Raw genomic sequence first — 15,543 nt, 5'->3', positions numbered from 1 at the left:
TATATATATATATATATATATATATATATATATATATATATATATATATATATATATATTATATATATATATATTTATATGTATATATGTTGAAATATGTACATATGCATATATTTAAGTATATAAATGTACTATATGTATGTATGATATATATATATAGTTATATATATATATATATATATATATATATATATGTATGTATATATGCTGTCGAAGGATGACCAGACCAAGTTCTTTTTCCACGTCCCTAATTGAAACCTTCTGACCTTTAACTAAAATCCTATCTTGTATAAACTAAATACAAAATCAACTCACTTCTGTATAAAAAAAAAAAAACTCTTTAAATTCGGTAGAGAGAGATAGAGAAAAAAAGGAGTGCAAGAAATCCTCTGTCGTCACATATATACTCTTTTCAGTGCTGTGTTAACTGACCACCCCAGATGGTCTTAATAAACCTTAAACCTCACTCCACCCAAGTCTCTTAAAATCCCTCTCTTCAACCCTCTAATAACCCCATTTCCAATCATTACCTGGTTTTTTTTAACCTCCCAACCCCTTTTGATTTCAAATGCCCCTTTTACACCCCAACATAAACCTCACACCGAGACTTCTCTCTCAAATCTTTAAAGATTTGAGGTTCAAGGCTAACCCAAGATACCTCCTGACTACTGTAACCCCACACTTTATGTAACCTCAGACATTTCCACACGTTTATTTTGCAATATTCACTGTAAGCAACAACACCAAAACCTCAAATGGTTAAGCCTTCCACCTCACAGAGACACGATGTTCTTTTTACTATACCTCTCCTACGTAAAACCTGTAAAAAAAATCCACCCACAAACCTCTGCGTGTTTATAGCCCCAAACATTTTCACGTTCATTTTTTTTTTCACCTCCACTGTGAACTACAACGCGAAACCCCAAATGGTCAACCTTCCACCCACAGTGACACGGATCTCTTTTCCTTAAGACCTATAAAACAAAACTATAAAACCAACCCCAAACATCCTCCTTATTTCTGAAACCCAAAAACCTCTTCAACCTCAAACATTTTGCCTCAACTCCTGTCTAACCCCTTCCCCTCAAGTCCAAAACCTCCTTAAAATAGACTATTAAGAGTCATGAAGACCTCAACAACACTGGTGATATCTATGTTTCTTTGTTTGTCCGTCCACTCGTTTGTTTGTTTGTTTGTTTGTGTCAAACAGTAGATTAGAGAGATGGGAACCACCATCTACGATTTAGGAAAATTCTGTTTACTAATAAAATGTCTAACCTAAGGAAATGCATCATTAGAAGATAACGGAAATGAATGAATGGAGGTAGATTTGCTTAGAGAGAGAGAGAGAGAGAGAGAGAGAGAGAGAGAGAGAGAGAGAGAGAGAGAGAGAGAAATGGCATCATAATTCTACGAGATATGGACGGATAGGCAAGAGGTTAGCAGATCATATCATCTCATCATAATTCTGAGAGAGAGAGAGAGAGAGAGAGGAGAAGAGAGAGAGAGAGAGAGAGAGAATAATAATAATAATAATAATAATAATAATAATAATAATAATAATAATAATAATAAAGCCTTTATTACCTCATTTCAGTTTACAGTGGGTATTGAGAGAGAGAGAGAGAGAGAGAGAGAGAGAGAGAGAGAGAGAGAGAGAGAGAGAGAGAGAGAGATCCTCAAAGCTCTTGGGAACATATGAAAACTTCTTTTGAAAAGAAAGTCAATGAAAAAATCTAAATAAAACAATCACACGGAAAACATCGTACATGAACTTAAAATCAACACTTCAAACACCTATGATTTTTTTCCTTTTGTTCAACAATAACAAGCAAATATCACCATCTCTATTTTTTTTCTTTTTTTTCAATATTTCTAAAGGCCTCAAAGCTTTCTATTTGTAACGACAAATTAATAAAGTAACTCTTAATATGTACTTGAAGTTATGATAATCGCAATTTCGTTTGAGAAGGAATCAACAACCGAAAATTCGTCTCTCGTAACTTCTTACTGGTACTCCAGCCCTTCCAAAAAATCGTCCTTAACCTATTTTAAAAGGACACTTTAACTTTCACTAAACTAGTGTTTTAACCTCAACGTCAAAAAATTGTGGAGTAAAAGATGTAAAAAAAAAAAAAAATAATAATAATAATAATAAGCTCGTGTCTTTTGAAGTTGTATTTTACCTTAATCTCTGCTTGATTGACAAAAATGTTTGATTATTTAAAACGTTAGTACATCCTAATTATAAATGTTATATATATATATATATATATATATATATATATATATATATATATATATATATATATAGTTGGAAATGCAATGGACATTCTCCAGTCAATTGAAAAAAATACATAAAATATTCGTAAGAGTTTACAAATGATAGTTGCCTGATCTTTTCATTCTTCCAGTTACTTTCGTCCACAAACCTCTCTCTCTCTCTCTCTCTCTCTCTCTCTCTCTCTCTCTCTCTCTCTCTCTCTCTCTCTCCACACTGAAAGACCTGTTTAAAAGTTATCAAAGTTATCATTATCAAGCCAGTTTCCCCCAAGACAATCATCGTGGAAAACCTGAAGTGACAATTCAATCAAGGGCATAACCACATCAAATTAATATTAAATGCAACAGTGGAGTGTCCAGTAGCAACCATCTGAATTTATCTAAATAGATCTCTTTCTTCATTAAGTTATAAATCTTACGGAAGCTATCTGGTGATACATATAAATGATTCGACTATTGTGATGAATGTCCAAAATTAATGGAAGTATCAGTTGGCTATTCAGGAATAGAATAAAAACAGAAACTACTTGGTGTTACATACGAAAGTTCTGACTGTTATAGTGAAGTTAAATTGCCAAAATAATATAGGAAATATCTAGTTCATTTGGTTATTAAGAAAAATATAATCTTTAATCTTTAAAATTCATCTACTTCCTCAACATCATTTCCTACCTCACCACGATTCTATTCACAAAGCATGAACCTCATAACATATACATATACAAATGGAAAAAAAATCAATTCACACACACACAGAAATCGACATGACATAACACAAGGCATGAATCAGTTATAAGCAATCGAGATTAGGCTATAGGCTGAGAAATATTATCCCAATTTTTTTTATCCTATATTCGTCTATTCTGGGAAAATGCAGCTTTTTTTAATGACAACGCGTCACGCCCTTTTACCAAAAAAAAAGAATAAAAAGGCGTCATCTCCGCTTCTTACTAGCACTTAAGTTTTACAAATAATACCCATGTAAAAAATATCCATGTACTTAATGCACCGTGACTGTGTTAAAATTATTTTTTTTATTAAATGTTTGCACGGAATGCTTGTAGTAAATGGTTAAAACTGTAGAAATGGCTATGATCGGTGTTCAGTGCCGTAGTAGTAGTAATATTAGTATGAGCATGCAAATAGAAATGCTGTAATTAAATGTTTTAAACTCTCTCCGACAATGCTTTCACATATGTCATTCATTTCCACTGATTTCTTAATTCATTAAGGCTTTCAAAATTGAATATCTTAACCAAAATCTTTACAACACATTAAATGTAAACTGAAGTTTCATGAAATGTAATGGTGCCAAGTCCTTTCACAGAGATGAGTTTCATTGTCCATTTTGATCAGTGAATTAGCTTCCCGTCACAATGACTTACTTTCGAAATGGGTGTAATATCTAAAAGTTCCTTTCCCATTCCCAAACCAACCCCTTCCACTGCTCTATGTACTACTCTCTATTTCTATGCACTCTATCCAACTTCCTATTCCATTCATTCCACCAACAGCCCCATTCCGTCCTCATCCTTTTCTATCCAATTACGTTTACTTTATCTACCATACCCCGGTCATCCGTCGATCAAAATACTATTTCATCCAGATACCGAATCTGTTCACACCATCTGGCTCAACGGCAATCACAACTGTTTCTATTCTATCCACATCATTATGAGCCCCGTATCACTTCGTCTGTCCACCCCATTGAATTGAGCAAATGATCCATTACTAATGTATATCTTGATAACTAACACAACCGTCAATCCAATTTCGCCAGCCCATAACTTATGACAGCACCCCTTGAATTGAATATATAGAATTTAGGCCAACGGCCAGGCACTGGGACCTATGAGGTCATTCAGTGCTGAAAAGGAAATGGGCAGTAAAAGGTTTGAACGGTGTAACAGGAGGGAAACCACGCAGCTGCACTTTGAATCAACTGTTAGGAGGGGGTGGAAAGTAAGATGGAAGACAGTGAATATGAAAGGAGGTACAGTAACAAGCAGCAGCTAGGGGCCGAACCTTTTAAACAGCCTCTTGTAAATAGTATAATACTCTTTGTGACAACTCACCGTTTCTCTCGCAGGTCATGCCACGAACCAAAGACCCCTTACGTCAATAACATTCTATTGCCGAATATTTTCATGAGTCATACCACCTTCCTCCTAATGCCGCATTTTATAATTGCCCAGAATTACCAGAGAGCCTTCCCACTACGGGCCAAAAATCTACTTTGAAAGTCCATCTTCACAGTGGCTTAATATACATCTACCCATTTTCAATGTATAAACCACAAATTCTCTCTCCAATATGTCCTTACATGACCACCTCTATCCAATTCGGATAAAGGCAGTCTCAGTAAGTGTCATCTTCATTAACAACTGCCTATTTCATCTCTTTGCCAACCCCTGTCGACAAAATAAAATATAATCGTCCATTGTTCAATGATCTCCTTCATGTCGGGCTTCACAAGAATCATCTTCGACGACTAGTTCGTCTTAACAAGTCGTCATTCCGTCAGCAAACAGCCTCCTTCACAACGACCCATCTTGACCACTGTCCTCCAAAAACACCTCTGTGACTCAAGAACCCCTCCATGAATCCATCATTTCAGTAGTCCTCTAACCCGTCCTCAATTTTCTCAGCTCCATCGGCAAATCTCTTTTACAACAGCCCATCTCTACCCGAAACCTCATTAAACATTTACAAAAATAAAAGCCTCTGTGACTCGAATAACTACCAACTTCACCAGCATATGTCTCTCTTTACAACGGCCCATCTTTACCTCAAACCCCATGAGAAACTTTTTTTTTTAAATATCTCTCTTTACAACGGCCATCTCTACCCTAAACCCCCAGAAAGTCACAAACAACCTCCTTCAACTCCATTAACCAATACCTCTCTTTACAACGGCCCATCTCGACCCCAAAACCCATAAAAAAACATGTGTTATTCGAACACCCTCCTCCCCCTCCTCCTCCTACCACCTATCCACACGTTGTAACGCCTTCGCTGCCGACAGTTCACCATCATAGAGTTCGAGCACGACACCCTGCGCATCCTGCTGGACTACCTGCACACAGGATCCTGTCCTCTGACCTGCACCTCCATCCCGGGTCTGATCTGCGCGGCAGAGCACTACGACTTGCCAGAGCTCCTGCAGGCCTGCTTCCATCACGCCAAGCAGTTCCTACGCATCGAAGTGGTAGGTCGAGCTAAGGGCTGTGCTCAGTGACGTAAACGTCCTGTCTGAAGGGGGGGGGGGGGGTGCATTTCGACGTGATGCAGTCTAAGACGTTGACATAAACATTCCCTTTAAGTACTGCCCCGCGTCATGTTGTTAAATGTTACATTGCCTAGAGGGGTCCCTAATTAGGAAAACAACCCAGTATGAAAGAGAGAGATTTTAATGATATGCTTTAAATGCAAAATAACAGAGAAATTAAGCCTTTAAAGTACAAAAGAAGATTCACGTTTGTCGTCTTAAAAAGTTGTGTGTGTGTGTGTGTGTATATATAATATATATATATATATATATAGATATATATCTATATATATATGATATATATATATTATAATATATATATATATATATATATATAATATTCCGGATTAATACCAAATCCTCTCCACAGGTATGCAACATGCTGAGTAGTCTCGAGAACTACTACTGGAGGTACACATCAGCCTCAGAGCTCGTCAACATGATCCTGGCCTTCGTGGAGACCAGAGCTCCCCAGGTATGGCCTGACTTGTATTGCAACTTGAGAGAGAGAGAGAGAGAGAGAGAGAGAGAGAGAGAGAGAGAGAGAGAGAGAGAGAGAGAGAGACTAGCTTACTGGCTTTCTGCTACTCAATTGATATACATCAAGTTGTTCTTGTAATGTTTCCCAATGTTCACAGACGTCAGCTATGATTACATTGACCCTCAGGCGTTCACCTATCTACATAAACTTTACTCACTGCAACTTTCTCGTGGAAGAAAAGGTTTACTGAGCGTCTGTGTACATTATCAGCTCTTAACACTTCCAAAAGCATTTAAAATTTGCTCCTCAATCTCCTACTCAATTTGTGAAACTATTTCCAAACATGTCAGTACCTCATCCCGTTTCCACAACGCTGTCAGATATTGTTCGAGGGATCCCGATTTGTTACAGGAGCTTGCAATGCTTTGCGTTTTCTTGCAGTCCACAATTTATCTTTAAGAATTCGAGCACATGTTCTTTCAAATGACTCAAAATAATCACAGCTGAAATAAAGAGGAAGTGGCAATACAGTGAAATTTTTTATTTGCAAATTTAATCATTCTGATCTACGAGGTGCACTCTATTAAAAAAACATATCTTTATATGGGCCTTCGTCTTATTTCCTGTCAACTATATATTCAAAATGTCTTGTCTACTAAAATAATTCACCAGATCTATGTAGTGCAATTTCCAAATCTTGTTGGAATATACATTCCCACTGACAGCCTTGAAATCCAAAGGGAAATAAAAGAGGAAACTCTTCAAAATACCTGCAGACACACAGCCAGTCATCCCAGCCTCGTGGGAAAATTTGGTTCTGAAAACAACTTCTGTAAAAATGCACTCAAACAAAATGGTTTACATATGACCTACTCCAGATTTCTGCGGGCACTCATCCCCTCGTTTTCATAGATGATACCCAAGCTGAAAAGCTCTCTAAAGTTACAAATACCAAATTTCCCATCTGTGTTTGATATCAACATTTGACCATATTATTTTTGCCTTCAGAGAGTTTCCATGATAATTCTTACAAACTCCACCCTCTTGTTCTAAGTTGTCCATGGGGTACATAGATACCTTGTTAGGCATTCCATTGTCCATTGGTAACTTCTCCATACACTAAAACACTGTATTCTAAGATGCTCGAGAATCCATGAAGCTTTTAACTTCTTGATACAGTCAACTATTGCTTTCATAGATATACCACTGTCAAAGAAGTCAAATTCCCCATACTCTTAAACGTTAGTTCCACAGGTGTTCCAGATATACTAGGCATACCAATGCCAAGGAAGTAAAATTCTCTAGACTCTTGTACTTTGGTTCCACAGGTGTTCCAGAGTCCAGACTTCCTGCAACTCTCAGAATCGATGGTTCACATGATGATGGCCCGCAACCTGGAAGTGGCCGAGATCACGAAGTTCGAGGCCATGTTAGCCTGGGCCAAAAGCAGAGTGAGAATGAAGGGCGTTTCAAAGGCAGACTCCCGAGTTGAGTTCAGATGCATCATGGAAAGGCTGACGAGGGAACTCAAACCTTACAGAATATCACCTCAAGACCTCATTAAGGTAAGTTCCCACACAGTATTTAAGCTCCAATAAATGTGAGCTCACTCACAGCACTAAGAAATTCATGTTAGGTCACTCAGTACCTAAGAGCTCAGAAATGTTAAATCCCAAACAATACCTAAGATCTCATAAATGTAAAATTGCTCAGAAATGTTAAATCCCAAACAATATCTAAGATCTCATAAATGTAAAATTGCACATAATATCTAAGACCTAACCAGTGTTAGTTCACTCACATCGCGTAAGATCTAGTAAACAAAATTCACTTACAATTTATAAAATCTCAAAAGTATCACGTCACAGATACTATCTGCAGTCTCTTAAAAGTTAGTTCATTCAAAATCAAAAAGATCCCAAATGTTTCAATAATATATGAGACTTCATATAGTACAAAATATATATATCTTATGTTTGCTTCCCCACAGTATACAAGATCTAAGGAATGCAGGTTCACTTAATATGTATATAATCTTATAAGGTACCATATGTAACTGGTAGTTTTTCTGCCACGTGATCTAAACTATGTTTGATTACGTCAGTCTTAGGTCACTCTGGCCTATGAATGTTTACTGTAGCATTACTTAAACTTCCATTTACCCCGTTAGAAGTGATCTACAATGTGGTCTGACACTTCCAGATCGTGCTGCCAAGCAAAGCCATCAAGAATGAACGAATCCTGGAGACCCTGATGTTCCAGGCCAACTCGGGAATGTACCGCATCAACGACTCCTACCTGGAGGCCTGCCAACAGCGCCTCCAGAAGCAAGACTCCAAGTTTAGTGAATGGGAATCTTTTGACTATGGCCTATAGCGATGGCGCCCTTCCTCCTCCCACAGGGCGACTGTTCCCGATCCTGACGCTCCAGACGAGATCGCTTTAGAAGCTCCAGTGATGACATCTCTTTGTGCTCTTCTGGAAAAATATCTCGATCGTTCCATGACAATTTCTGTTGCTACTCTGGAAACATCTCTTAATGCTCTCATACAGATTTCTCTTGATGCTCTTGTGAAGATTTCTCTTTATACACTAAAGCTAGCTAACCTAGATGCTCTCCAGGAGAATAAGGGTTCTTCTAATACACTTAAGGGATTTCTCCAGATACTATAGTGAAGATATTCTTCTGCTACTCTGAAGGCGATTTCTCTTTACATTCTTAGGAAAATACCTTTTGATGCTCTAAGATTACTCTCGAATGCTCTTAGGGAAAAATTTCCTGATACACTGATTAGAAGCGATTAAACTGAACGTACATCACATTGTTTAAGAGCTGCGCGACTTCGAATGCTCTCTAAACTTGGCCTTTCAAACTTTGCTACGCCACAGGATGATAATCTCACTCTGTTTCTCACTCTCAAGGAATCTAACGAAACGACTGTCATTAGTGTAAAAGAGTTTAGCAAACATGACTTGCAATTAACTGAAAAATAACATTCAAATCTTGTTCCGGACGTTCATCAGGATGTTTACACTTAAAATGCACTGAACATAAATTAAATATTAAAGTAAAAGATAATTGAAACTTTTTTAAACGGTGGTGACGATTTTTGACGCAGCAAAACAACTGTATAATGAATAATGACGCGGCAAAATGAGATCTTTTTTATTTCAATAATGCCACTGATTGGCCATTTGTTTACAACAGATTCCCTTTCATGTAGCCATGAAGATGAGGCAGAGACGTAATAATATATATATATATATATATATATATAATATATATATATATATTATATATATATATATATATACTGTATATACAGTATTATATATATATATATATATATATATATATATATATACTGTATATATATATATATATATATATATATATATATATATATATATATATACTGTATATACGATGCTCAGTTATATAGTCATTAATGCATATATTTCAACTGTGAAACTATTTTTGATGTGTTCATATGAGATGCTGGTTGGTGGGAGTTGTCCAGTCATTATGAATCATATTTCATGGCACTAACGGGTAATCACGATGACATTTTACGTAATGGGTCCTCTTAGGACTGAGGAGTGATTTTTCACGTTTGAAGCGATATATATATATAATATATATATATATATATATATATAGGAATTACGAAAATTTGGAATGTGATGAATATAAATATATATATATATATATATATATATATATATATATATATATCTATATAATTATATATATATATATATATAGTATAAAGGCAAAATCCCGAAAGAAATGAACCAAATGGAAATAACCACTGCGAAGCCTTTCGACTCTTGTCCTAGACTGAGCAGGCTGCTTAGTAAAGGACGAAGTGTCGAAAGGCCTCGCAGCGGTTACTCCATCGTTCCACTTAACGTCGTGGATTCTGCCTATATATATATATATATATATATATATATATATATATATATATATAGGCAGAATCCACGACGTTAAGTGGAACGATGGAGTAACCGCTGCGAGGCCTTTCGACACTTCGTCCTTTACTAAGCAGCCTGCTCAGTCTAGGACAAGAAGTCGAAAGGCTTCGCAGTGGTTATTCCATTGGTTCACTTTCTTTCGTGGATTTTGCCTTGTATATATATATATATATATATATATATATATATATATATATATATATATATATAGTTTATATCATCACATTCCAAATTTTCGTAATTCTATATATATATATATAGTATATATATATATATATATATATATCGCTTCAAACGTGAAAAATCACTCCTCAGTCCTAAGAGGACCCATTACGTAAAATGTCATCGTGATTACCCGTTAGTGCCATGAAATATGATTCATAATGACTGGACAACTCCCACCAACCAGCATCTCATATGAACACATCAAAAATAGTTCACAGTTGAAATATATGCATTAATGACTATATAACTGAGCATCGTATATACAGTATATATATGTATCAATACTTATACTTACAGATACTGCTATGTATGTGATTTTCCCCATTTTGATCAAATCAACGGATACACAATTATGCATAGCATACACACAGTGTACTATAGTAAATTCACATCAACCGTGCATTTTATGTCTAGGCCAATCCCTTACGACGCTCCTGATTGGCTGTTGATAAGCTAATCACAGGGATGGAAACTCTCAATCTCTCGAGAGACTGAGGAGAGTTTCCAGCCCTGCGATTGGCTAATCAACAGCCAATCAGGAGCTTCGTAAGGGACTGGCTTAGACATTAAATGCACAGCTGATGTGAATCTACTATAGTATAGGTATCATACATTATGATATATGCATATACTATTATGCATTTTGCTTTTCAAATCATCGAGCGCAGATTGCAAACCTTTGGCACAAAAAAAAGACAATAAAAATATAATCAGCTTTACCGAAACCTGAAGAGATCATTAATCTATTTCTAATATAATCAAAACATCATCAAAGTTACCAATACCACTGACTTCTCGAAGGTGAGCGCTGCCTATTTTTTTTTCTTTTTTAATAATATTCTTATTCGTAAGGTGAACCCCATTCATATAGTAGGACAATCCCACCAAAGGGGCCACTGACTTGAAATTCTTTAATCTTCCAAAGAGTATTCAGGTGTTCATTTGAAAAACTAAACTTCTTAACCACAGTCAAGAATCATGACACAACGATTCCAAGGAAAATGGAACTGCAGTTAATTTACGCATGTTAAACAAAATTCAATTACAGCCTTCAAATTTCATTTTAAAATATTGACAAAAAGGTAATCATCAACGGAAAGACAGTGGCATTTTACTCCATACGCGACAACCACTACTCATGTCATTATTTATTATATATATATATATATATATATATATATGATATATATATATATATATATGTATGTATAATTATTACACAAACATATCCCTGTGCAACATGTAAAAACGTATTAGTCAAACGGCCAGCGACTACATTAGTATTCTCTCTCTCTCTCTCTCTCTCTCTCTCTCTCTCTCTCTCTCTCTCGTCTCTCTCCCTCTCTCTCTCTCTCCACTCTCCAGTGGTCAGAACTAGCTTCCAAAAGATAGCCCAGACAGTTTTTTCCCACGATTTACACTAAGAGAAGTGAAGAGACCTTTAGAAAAACAAAGTGAAACCAAAGAGTGAAAATATATATAGCTATTTGTAGTATCTCACTTCGAAGTTACGTAGTCGACCTTTAGAAAAACAGACAAACAAAGTGAAACTAAAGAGAGAGAGATCACAGCATCTTAATCCTTAAACGTCTCATCAAAATATCAAAAGTTCAAAACGTAAATGGAAATATTTTCTGCGAGTAAACGAAATATATTAATCCATATTTTTTTTAAAAAGGGGGGTGGGTAGGATTCACCAACGTCTAATCTATAACTCATATATATATATATACGAGGACTTACGTAGAAATATGACTTCGTGACGGATTTTGTTTTTTTTAAATCTTAATAATTAGTCTAGGTCAGTTTTGAAACATACCGCTCGTATGCAAATAGATCCACTTAAAATCATTCCCTATAAATTTTAATCCATTTTTCCCCCCCACATTTACATTACTGCATAGATCCATTTCCAATATCTCGCTTGTATACGTAGACGATACATAGAAGACCGCGAATTGAATCCACTTCGTATTTCATAGCTATATGAATTTGCGCATACTATACATATGAAGGGGGATGGGGGGATGAGACCCCCGCCCCCCCCTTCCACCGCCTTCGAGGCGATTCCAATTATTATAACGAGACAGCAGAGCCACATTAGAAACATTTGTAACTGTTTAAAAAAAAAATATTGCATTTTAGTAGATGAATATTATTTTTCAAAGTAGCTATTGTAATATCATAACATATCAAGTCTGTTCATATACAAAAAAAAAAAAAACTCTGTGTGTATAATTACTCTGTAAGAACAGTCTGTCGAAATACGCTTATATATAATATATATATATATAATTTAAGGCTGGTTATACTAAGGGCATTTAGGGTATCAACCCTCCTGAGGTTGGGGGCGCTCCGAGGGGCGTCAGCAGGTCTCAAAGAGAAACGTTCTCTCACCTCAGGAACAGGGGCGTTACTTGACGTATGGTAACTGATTCTGCGCGACTGACAAGTAACGGAAATGGCAACATACGAGATCATAAACGAAAAGCAAGCTTATATGCGCGCGGCGTAACTGATACAGAAAGAAAACATGGCAGCTGACATAGGCTCACAAATGACGAGAAATGACAGGTGACATTGGATTGTACTTGACAAGAAATGGTCAATGATAAATGATATTTACAGGTAAAGGAAGAAGGATTCTATAGAGAAAATCGTAAATGACAGAGGGGTTGGGGTTAGATATCACAAACAAAAGACGTAAATGACATAGGATTGTAATTGACAAGAATTATACCTTAAAAATGGCAGCTAGGAGCGAGATGTTAGCTGATAACAAGAAAGAAAATTGATGGCAAATGACGTAGGATTTTAACCGACCATAAATGGCAAATGATATAGATTACAACTGACAAGAAATGGTACATGACCTGGAATTATGACTGACAATAAAAATTGAAACGAGTTTCGTCACTGACAACGGCAGATCATAAAGGAGGTAACAGCTGACAAGAAAATATAAGTAATGCAACTCATGTAACTGACAAAACATGATCAAATTTGGACATAAACGAACAGCAGAAAAAGTCTCAAGTGGGAATGAGAAGGCAACAGGTGACTTGCAGAAGTGTTCATTTCGGAATGGAATGGAATCGAATATGGAATTTAGGCTTAAAGCCAAGCGCTGGAATCCAAAGGATTATTCGGCGCTCTAATGAATTTGGTTTAATTTCGGAAAACGTGTTACCAACCATATGAAACATACCCCACTTCCAGGGCCATGACGATAATTTGCACAATTCTGGGAGCAGTGTTGGCACAATTGCAACTGAGAAACATGACAATATCTTCCATAGGAGGCATTTATAACCCAATGGTTTTAAACTGACAATAACTACATTGGTTAAAATTTTTGTAATCACTCTGTGGCTTCGTTTTATTTTTGTAACTTGCATTTAACATGACTAGTTTGCAGCTTCAGTTGATGAATGATTTTGTACTTGATAATCAATAATTGGATTACTTTTATTTTCATTGAATAGTCAACTAGTAATCTGCAACTAGGGCCTAAATCTTTTATAATCTGGCAACTTGCAACTTTGCACTTGACTCTATACGTCTGTAACCTAGTAATTAATGACTAATTCACTTGTAACTTTAAAATGACTGAATTTAGTTGTCCAAAGATTCACTTGTAATGTCAACACTCGTACGTTTTTCAACGATGAGTTTTCAGATAGATGAATGATCTATTTCTCCATCTGAAGTTAATTAAGGGTTGTTATACACTGTTCAGTCAACGACTGAGTTACCTTATAATGTGTTTTCAATGACTGGTTCATTTTCAACTTTTGAAGTTCGTGACCGATGCAAGTGAAAAAATTTTAGAATCTATGAATTGTTCACACGTAACTCTGCACTTGATGGTTGGTTCACTCGTAATTCTGAAGTTAATAATTGGTTCACTTGTAACCTTACAATCCATGACTCGTTCATTCGCAACTTTACATGACTCGAAACCAGCACTTGATTGCCACCAACGACAGACATGTAAGCTTCGAGTAACACATAACAAAACTCCTTTTAAACTGCTGCAGAAGGTATCTGAGGAGAGAGTCAGTGTAAAACAGAATTTTACAAAGTATTGTCGTAGCATTGTCCTCCGAAGTAGGACGGTAGATTGCAAGTTGTAAATCAGTGGTTAACCTTGGTTTTTTTTTCTGATCTGCATGGTAACTCATTTGCAGGTTTGGTTTGTGATAAATTATTCCTCATATATATATATGAAGCCTTGGTTTATGCTAAATTATTCCTCATATATATATATATATATATATATATATATATATATATATATATATATATATAATATATATGAGGAATAATTTAGCACAAACCAAGGCTGCCAATGAGTTACCATACAGATCAGAAAAAAAAACCAAGGTTAACCACTGACTTACAACTTGCAATTTAGCGTCAGAAACCGACAAACAAAGCGAAAACAATAAACATAAACGAGTGAACCAAAAGCAAAAAAAAAAAAAAACTTCAAAATTCGACAGATGTGTAGATAGATGCCTTATTTTCATTTGTTTCGGTATCACGAAGCAAGAAAATGACACAAATCTAACCTGTAAAGAGTTAAATGGAACCGATGCTATCATATGTAAAACAAAAATGTTTTTAGTTGTAAAACCTGCGTTAAAGAACGCTTGTTACTTGCTCTTATCATGGTAATTTACATTGAATGGAACGAGCTTTCCTTAAATGTAAATATTGCCTTGTTAATGAAAAGTCACGTGGGGTTTTAATTTTTCATAAAATATGACCTGAACCATACTATGCTTCACATTATTATTATTATTATTATTATTATTATTATTATTTATTATTATTATATTCAGAAATCAAAAGGCACAGTAGTGTTAAAATAAATAATTTTAACACTACTGTAGCTTTTAATTCTCGACATTGACAGGGGTTCCTTGGTTTATTATTAGTAAATTAACATTACCATTATTATTCAGAAGTTGAATCCTATTCACACGGAACAAGCCCACAGAGGCCAATGACTTCAAATTCAAACTGCCAAAGAAAATGGTGTTCATTAGAAACATCATCGTTCATAAGAAACATCATCGTTCATTAGAAATTTTCACTATGTTTATTTAGTCTATACTGATTAACTACGCACTAATAACGCTTTTTTTCTAGCGACATTTTATGATGCCAAGTCGACAGATGCGTGTTCAAACTGCCTTTCAATCCATCCGCTTTAACATCATCTCAAATCTCTCCACTCCCCCTTCGTCACACTGAACTTACTATAGCTGGTTCACATAAGGTAGATTCTTAGACGAGCCCT

The 15,543-nt window shown here is 35.7% G+C and overlaps 1 protein-coding gene across 1 annotated transcript in view; it reads left to right on the top strand.

Moving 5' to 3' along the window:
- LOC135199714 (uncharacterized) overlaps positions 1-9,304 on the top strand; it is a 195,723-nt gene extending 186,419 nt beyond the window's left edge. Inside the window, exons 19-22 of the mRNA XM_064227869.1 lie at positions 5,309-5,491; positions 5,922-6,026; positions 7,361-7,597; positions 8,235-9,304. Coding sequence (XP_064083939.1) covers positions 5,309-5,491; positions 5,922-6,026; positions 7,361-7,597; positions 8,235-8,408 — 699 coding nt within the window. The 3' untranslated portion in view covers positions 8,409-9,304. The remainder of the gene's footprint in view (positions 1-5,308; positions 5,492-5,921; positions 6,027-7,360; positions 7,598-8,234) is intronic.
- Positions 9,305-15,543: the final 6,239 nt, after the last annotated feature.

Source organism: Macrobrachium nipponense, chromosome 26 (assembly GCF_015104395.2).
Source record: "Macrobrachium nipponense isolate FS-2020 chromosome 26, ASM1510439v2, whole genome shotgun sequence".
NCBI classification, from domain to species: domain Eukaryota; kingdom Metazoa; phylum Arthropoda; class Malacostraca; order Decapoda; family Palaemonidae; genus Macrobrachium; species Macrobrachium nipponense.
This window is presented reverse-complemented; position numbering and strand designations above follow the sequence as displayed.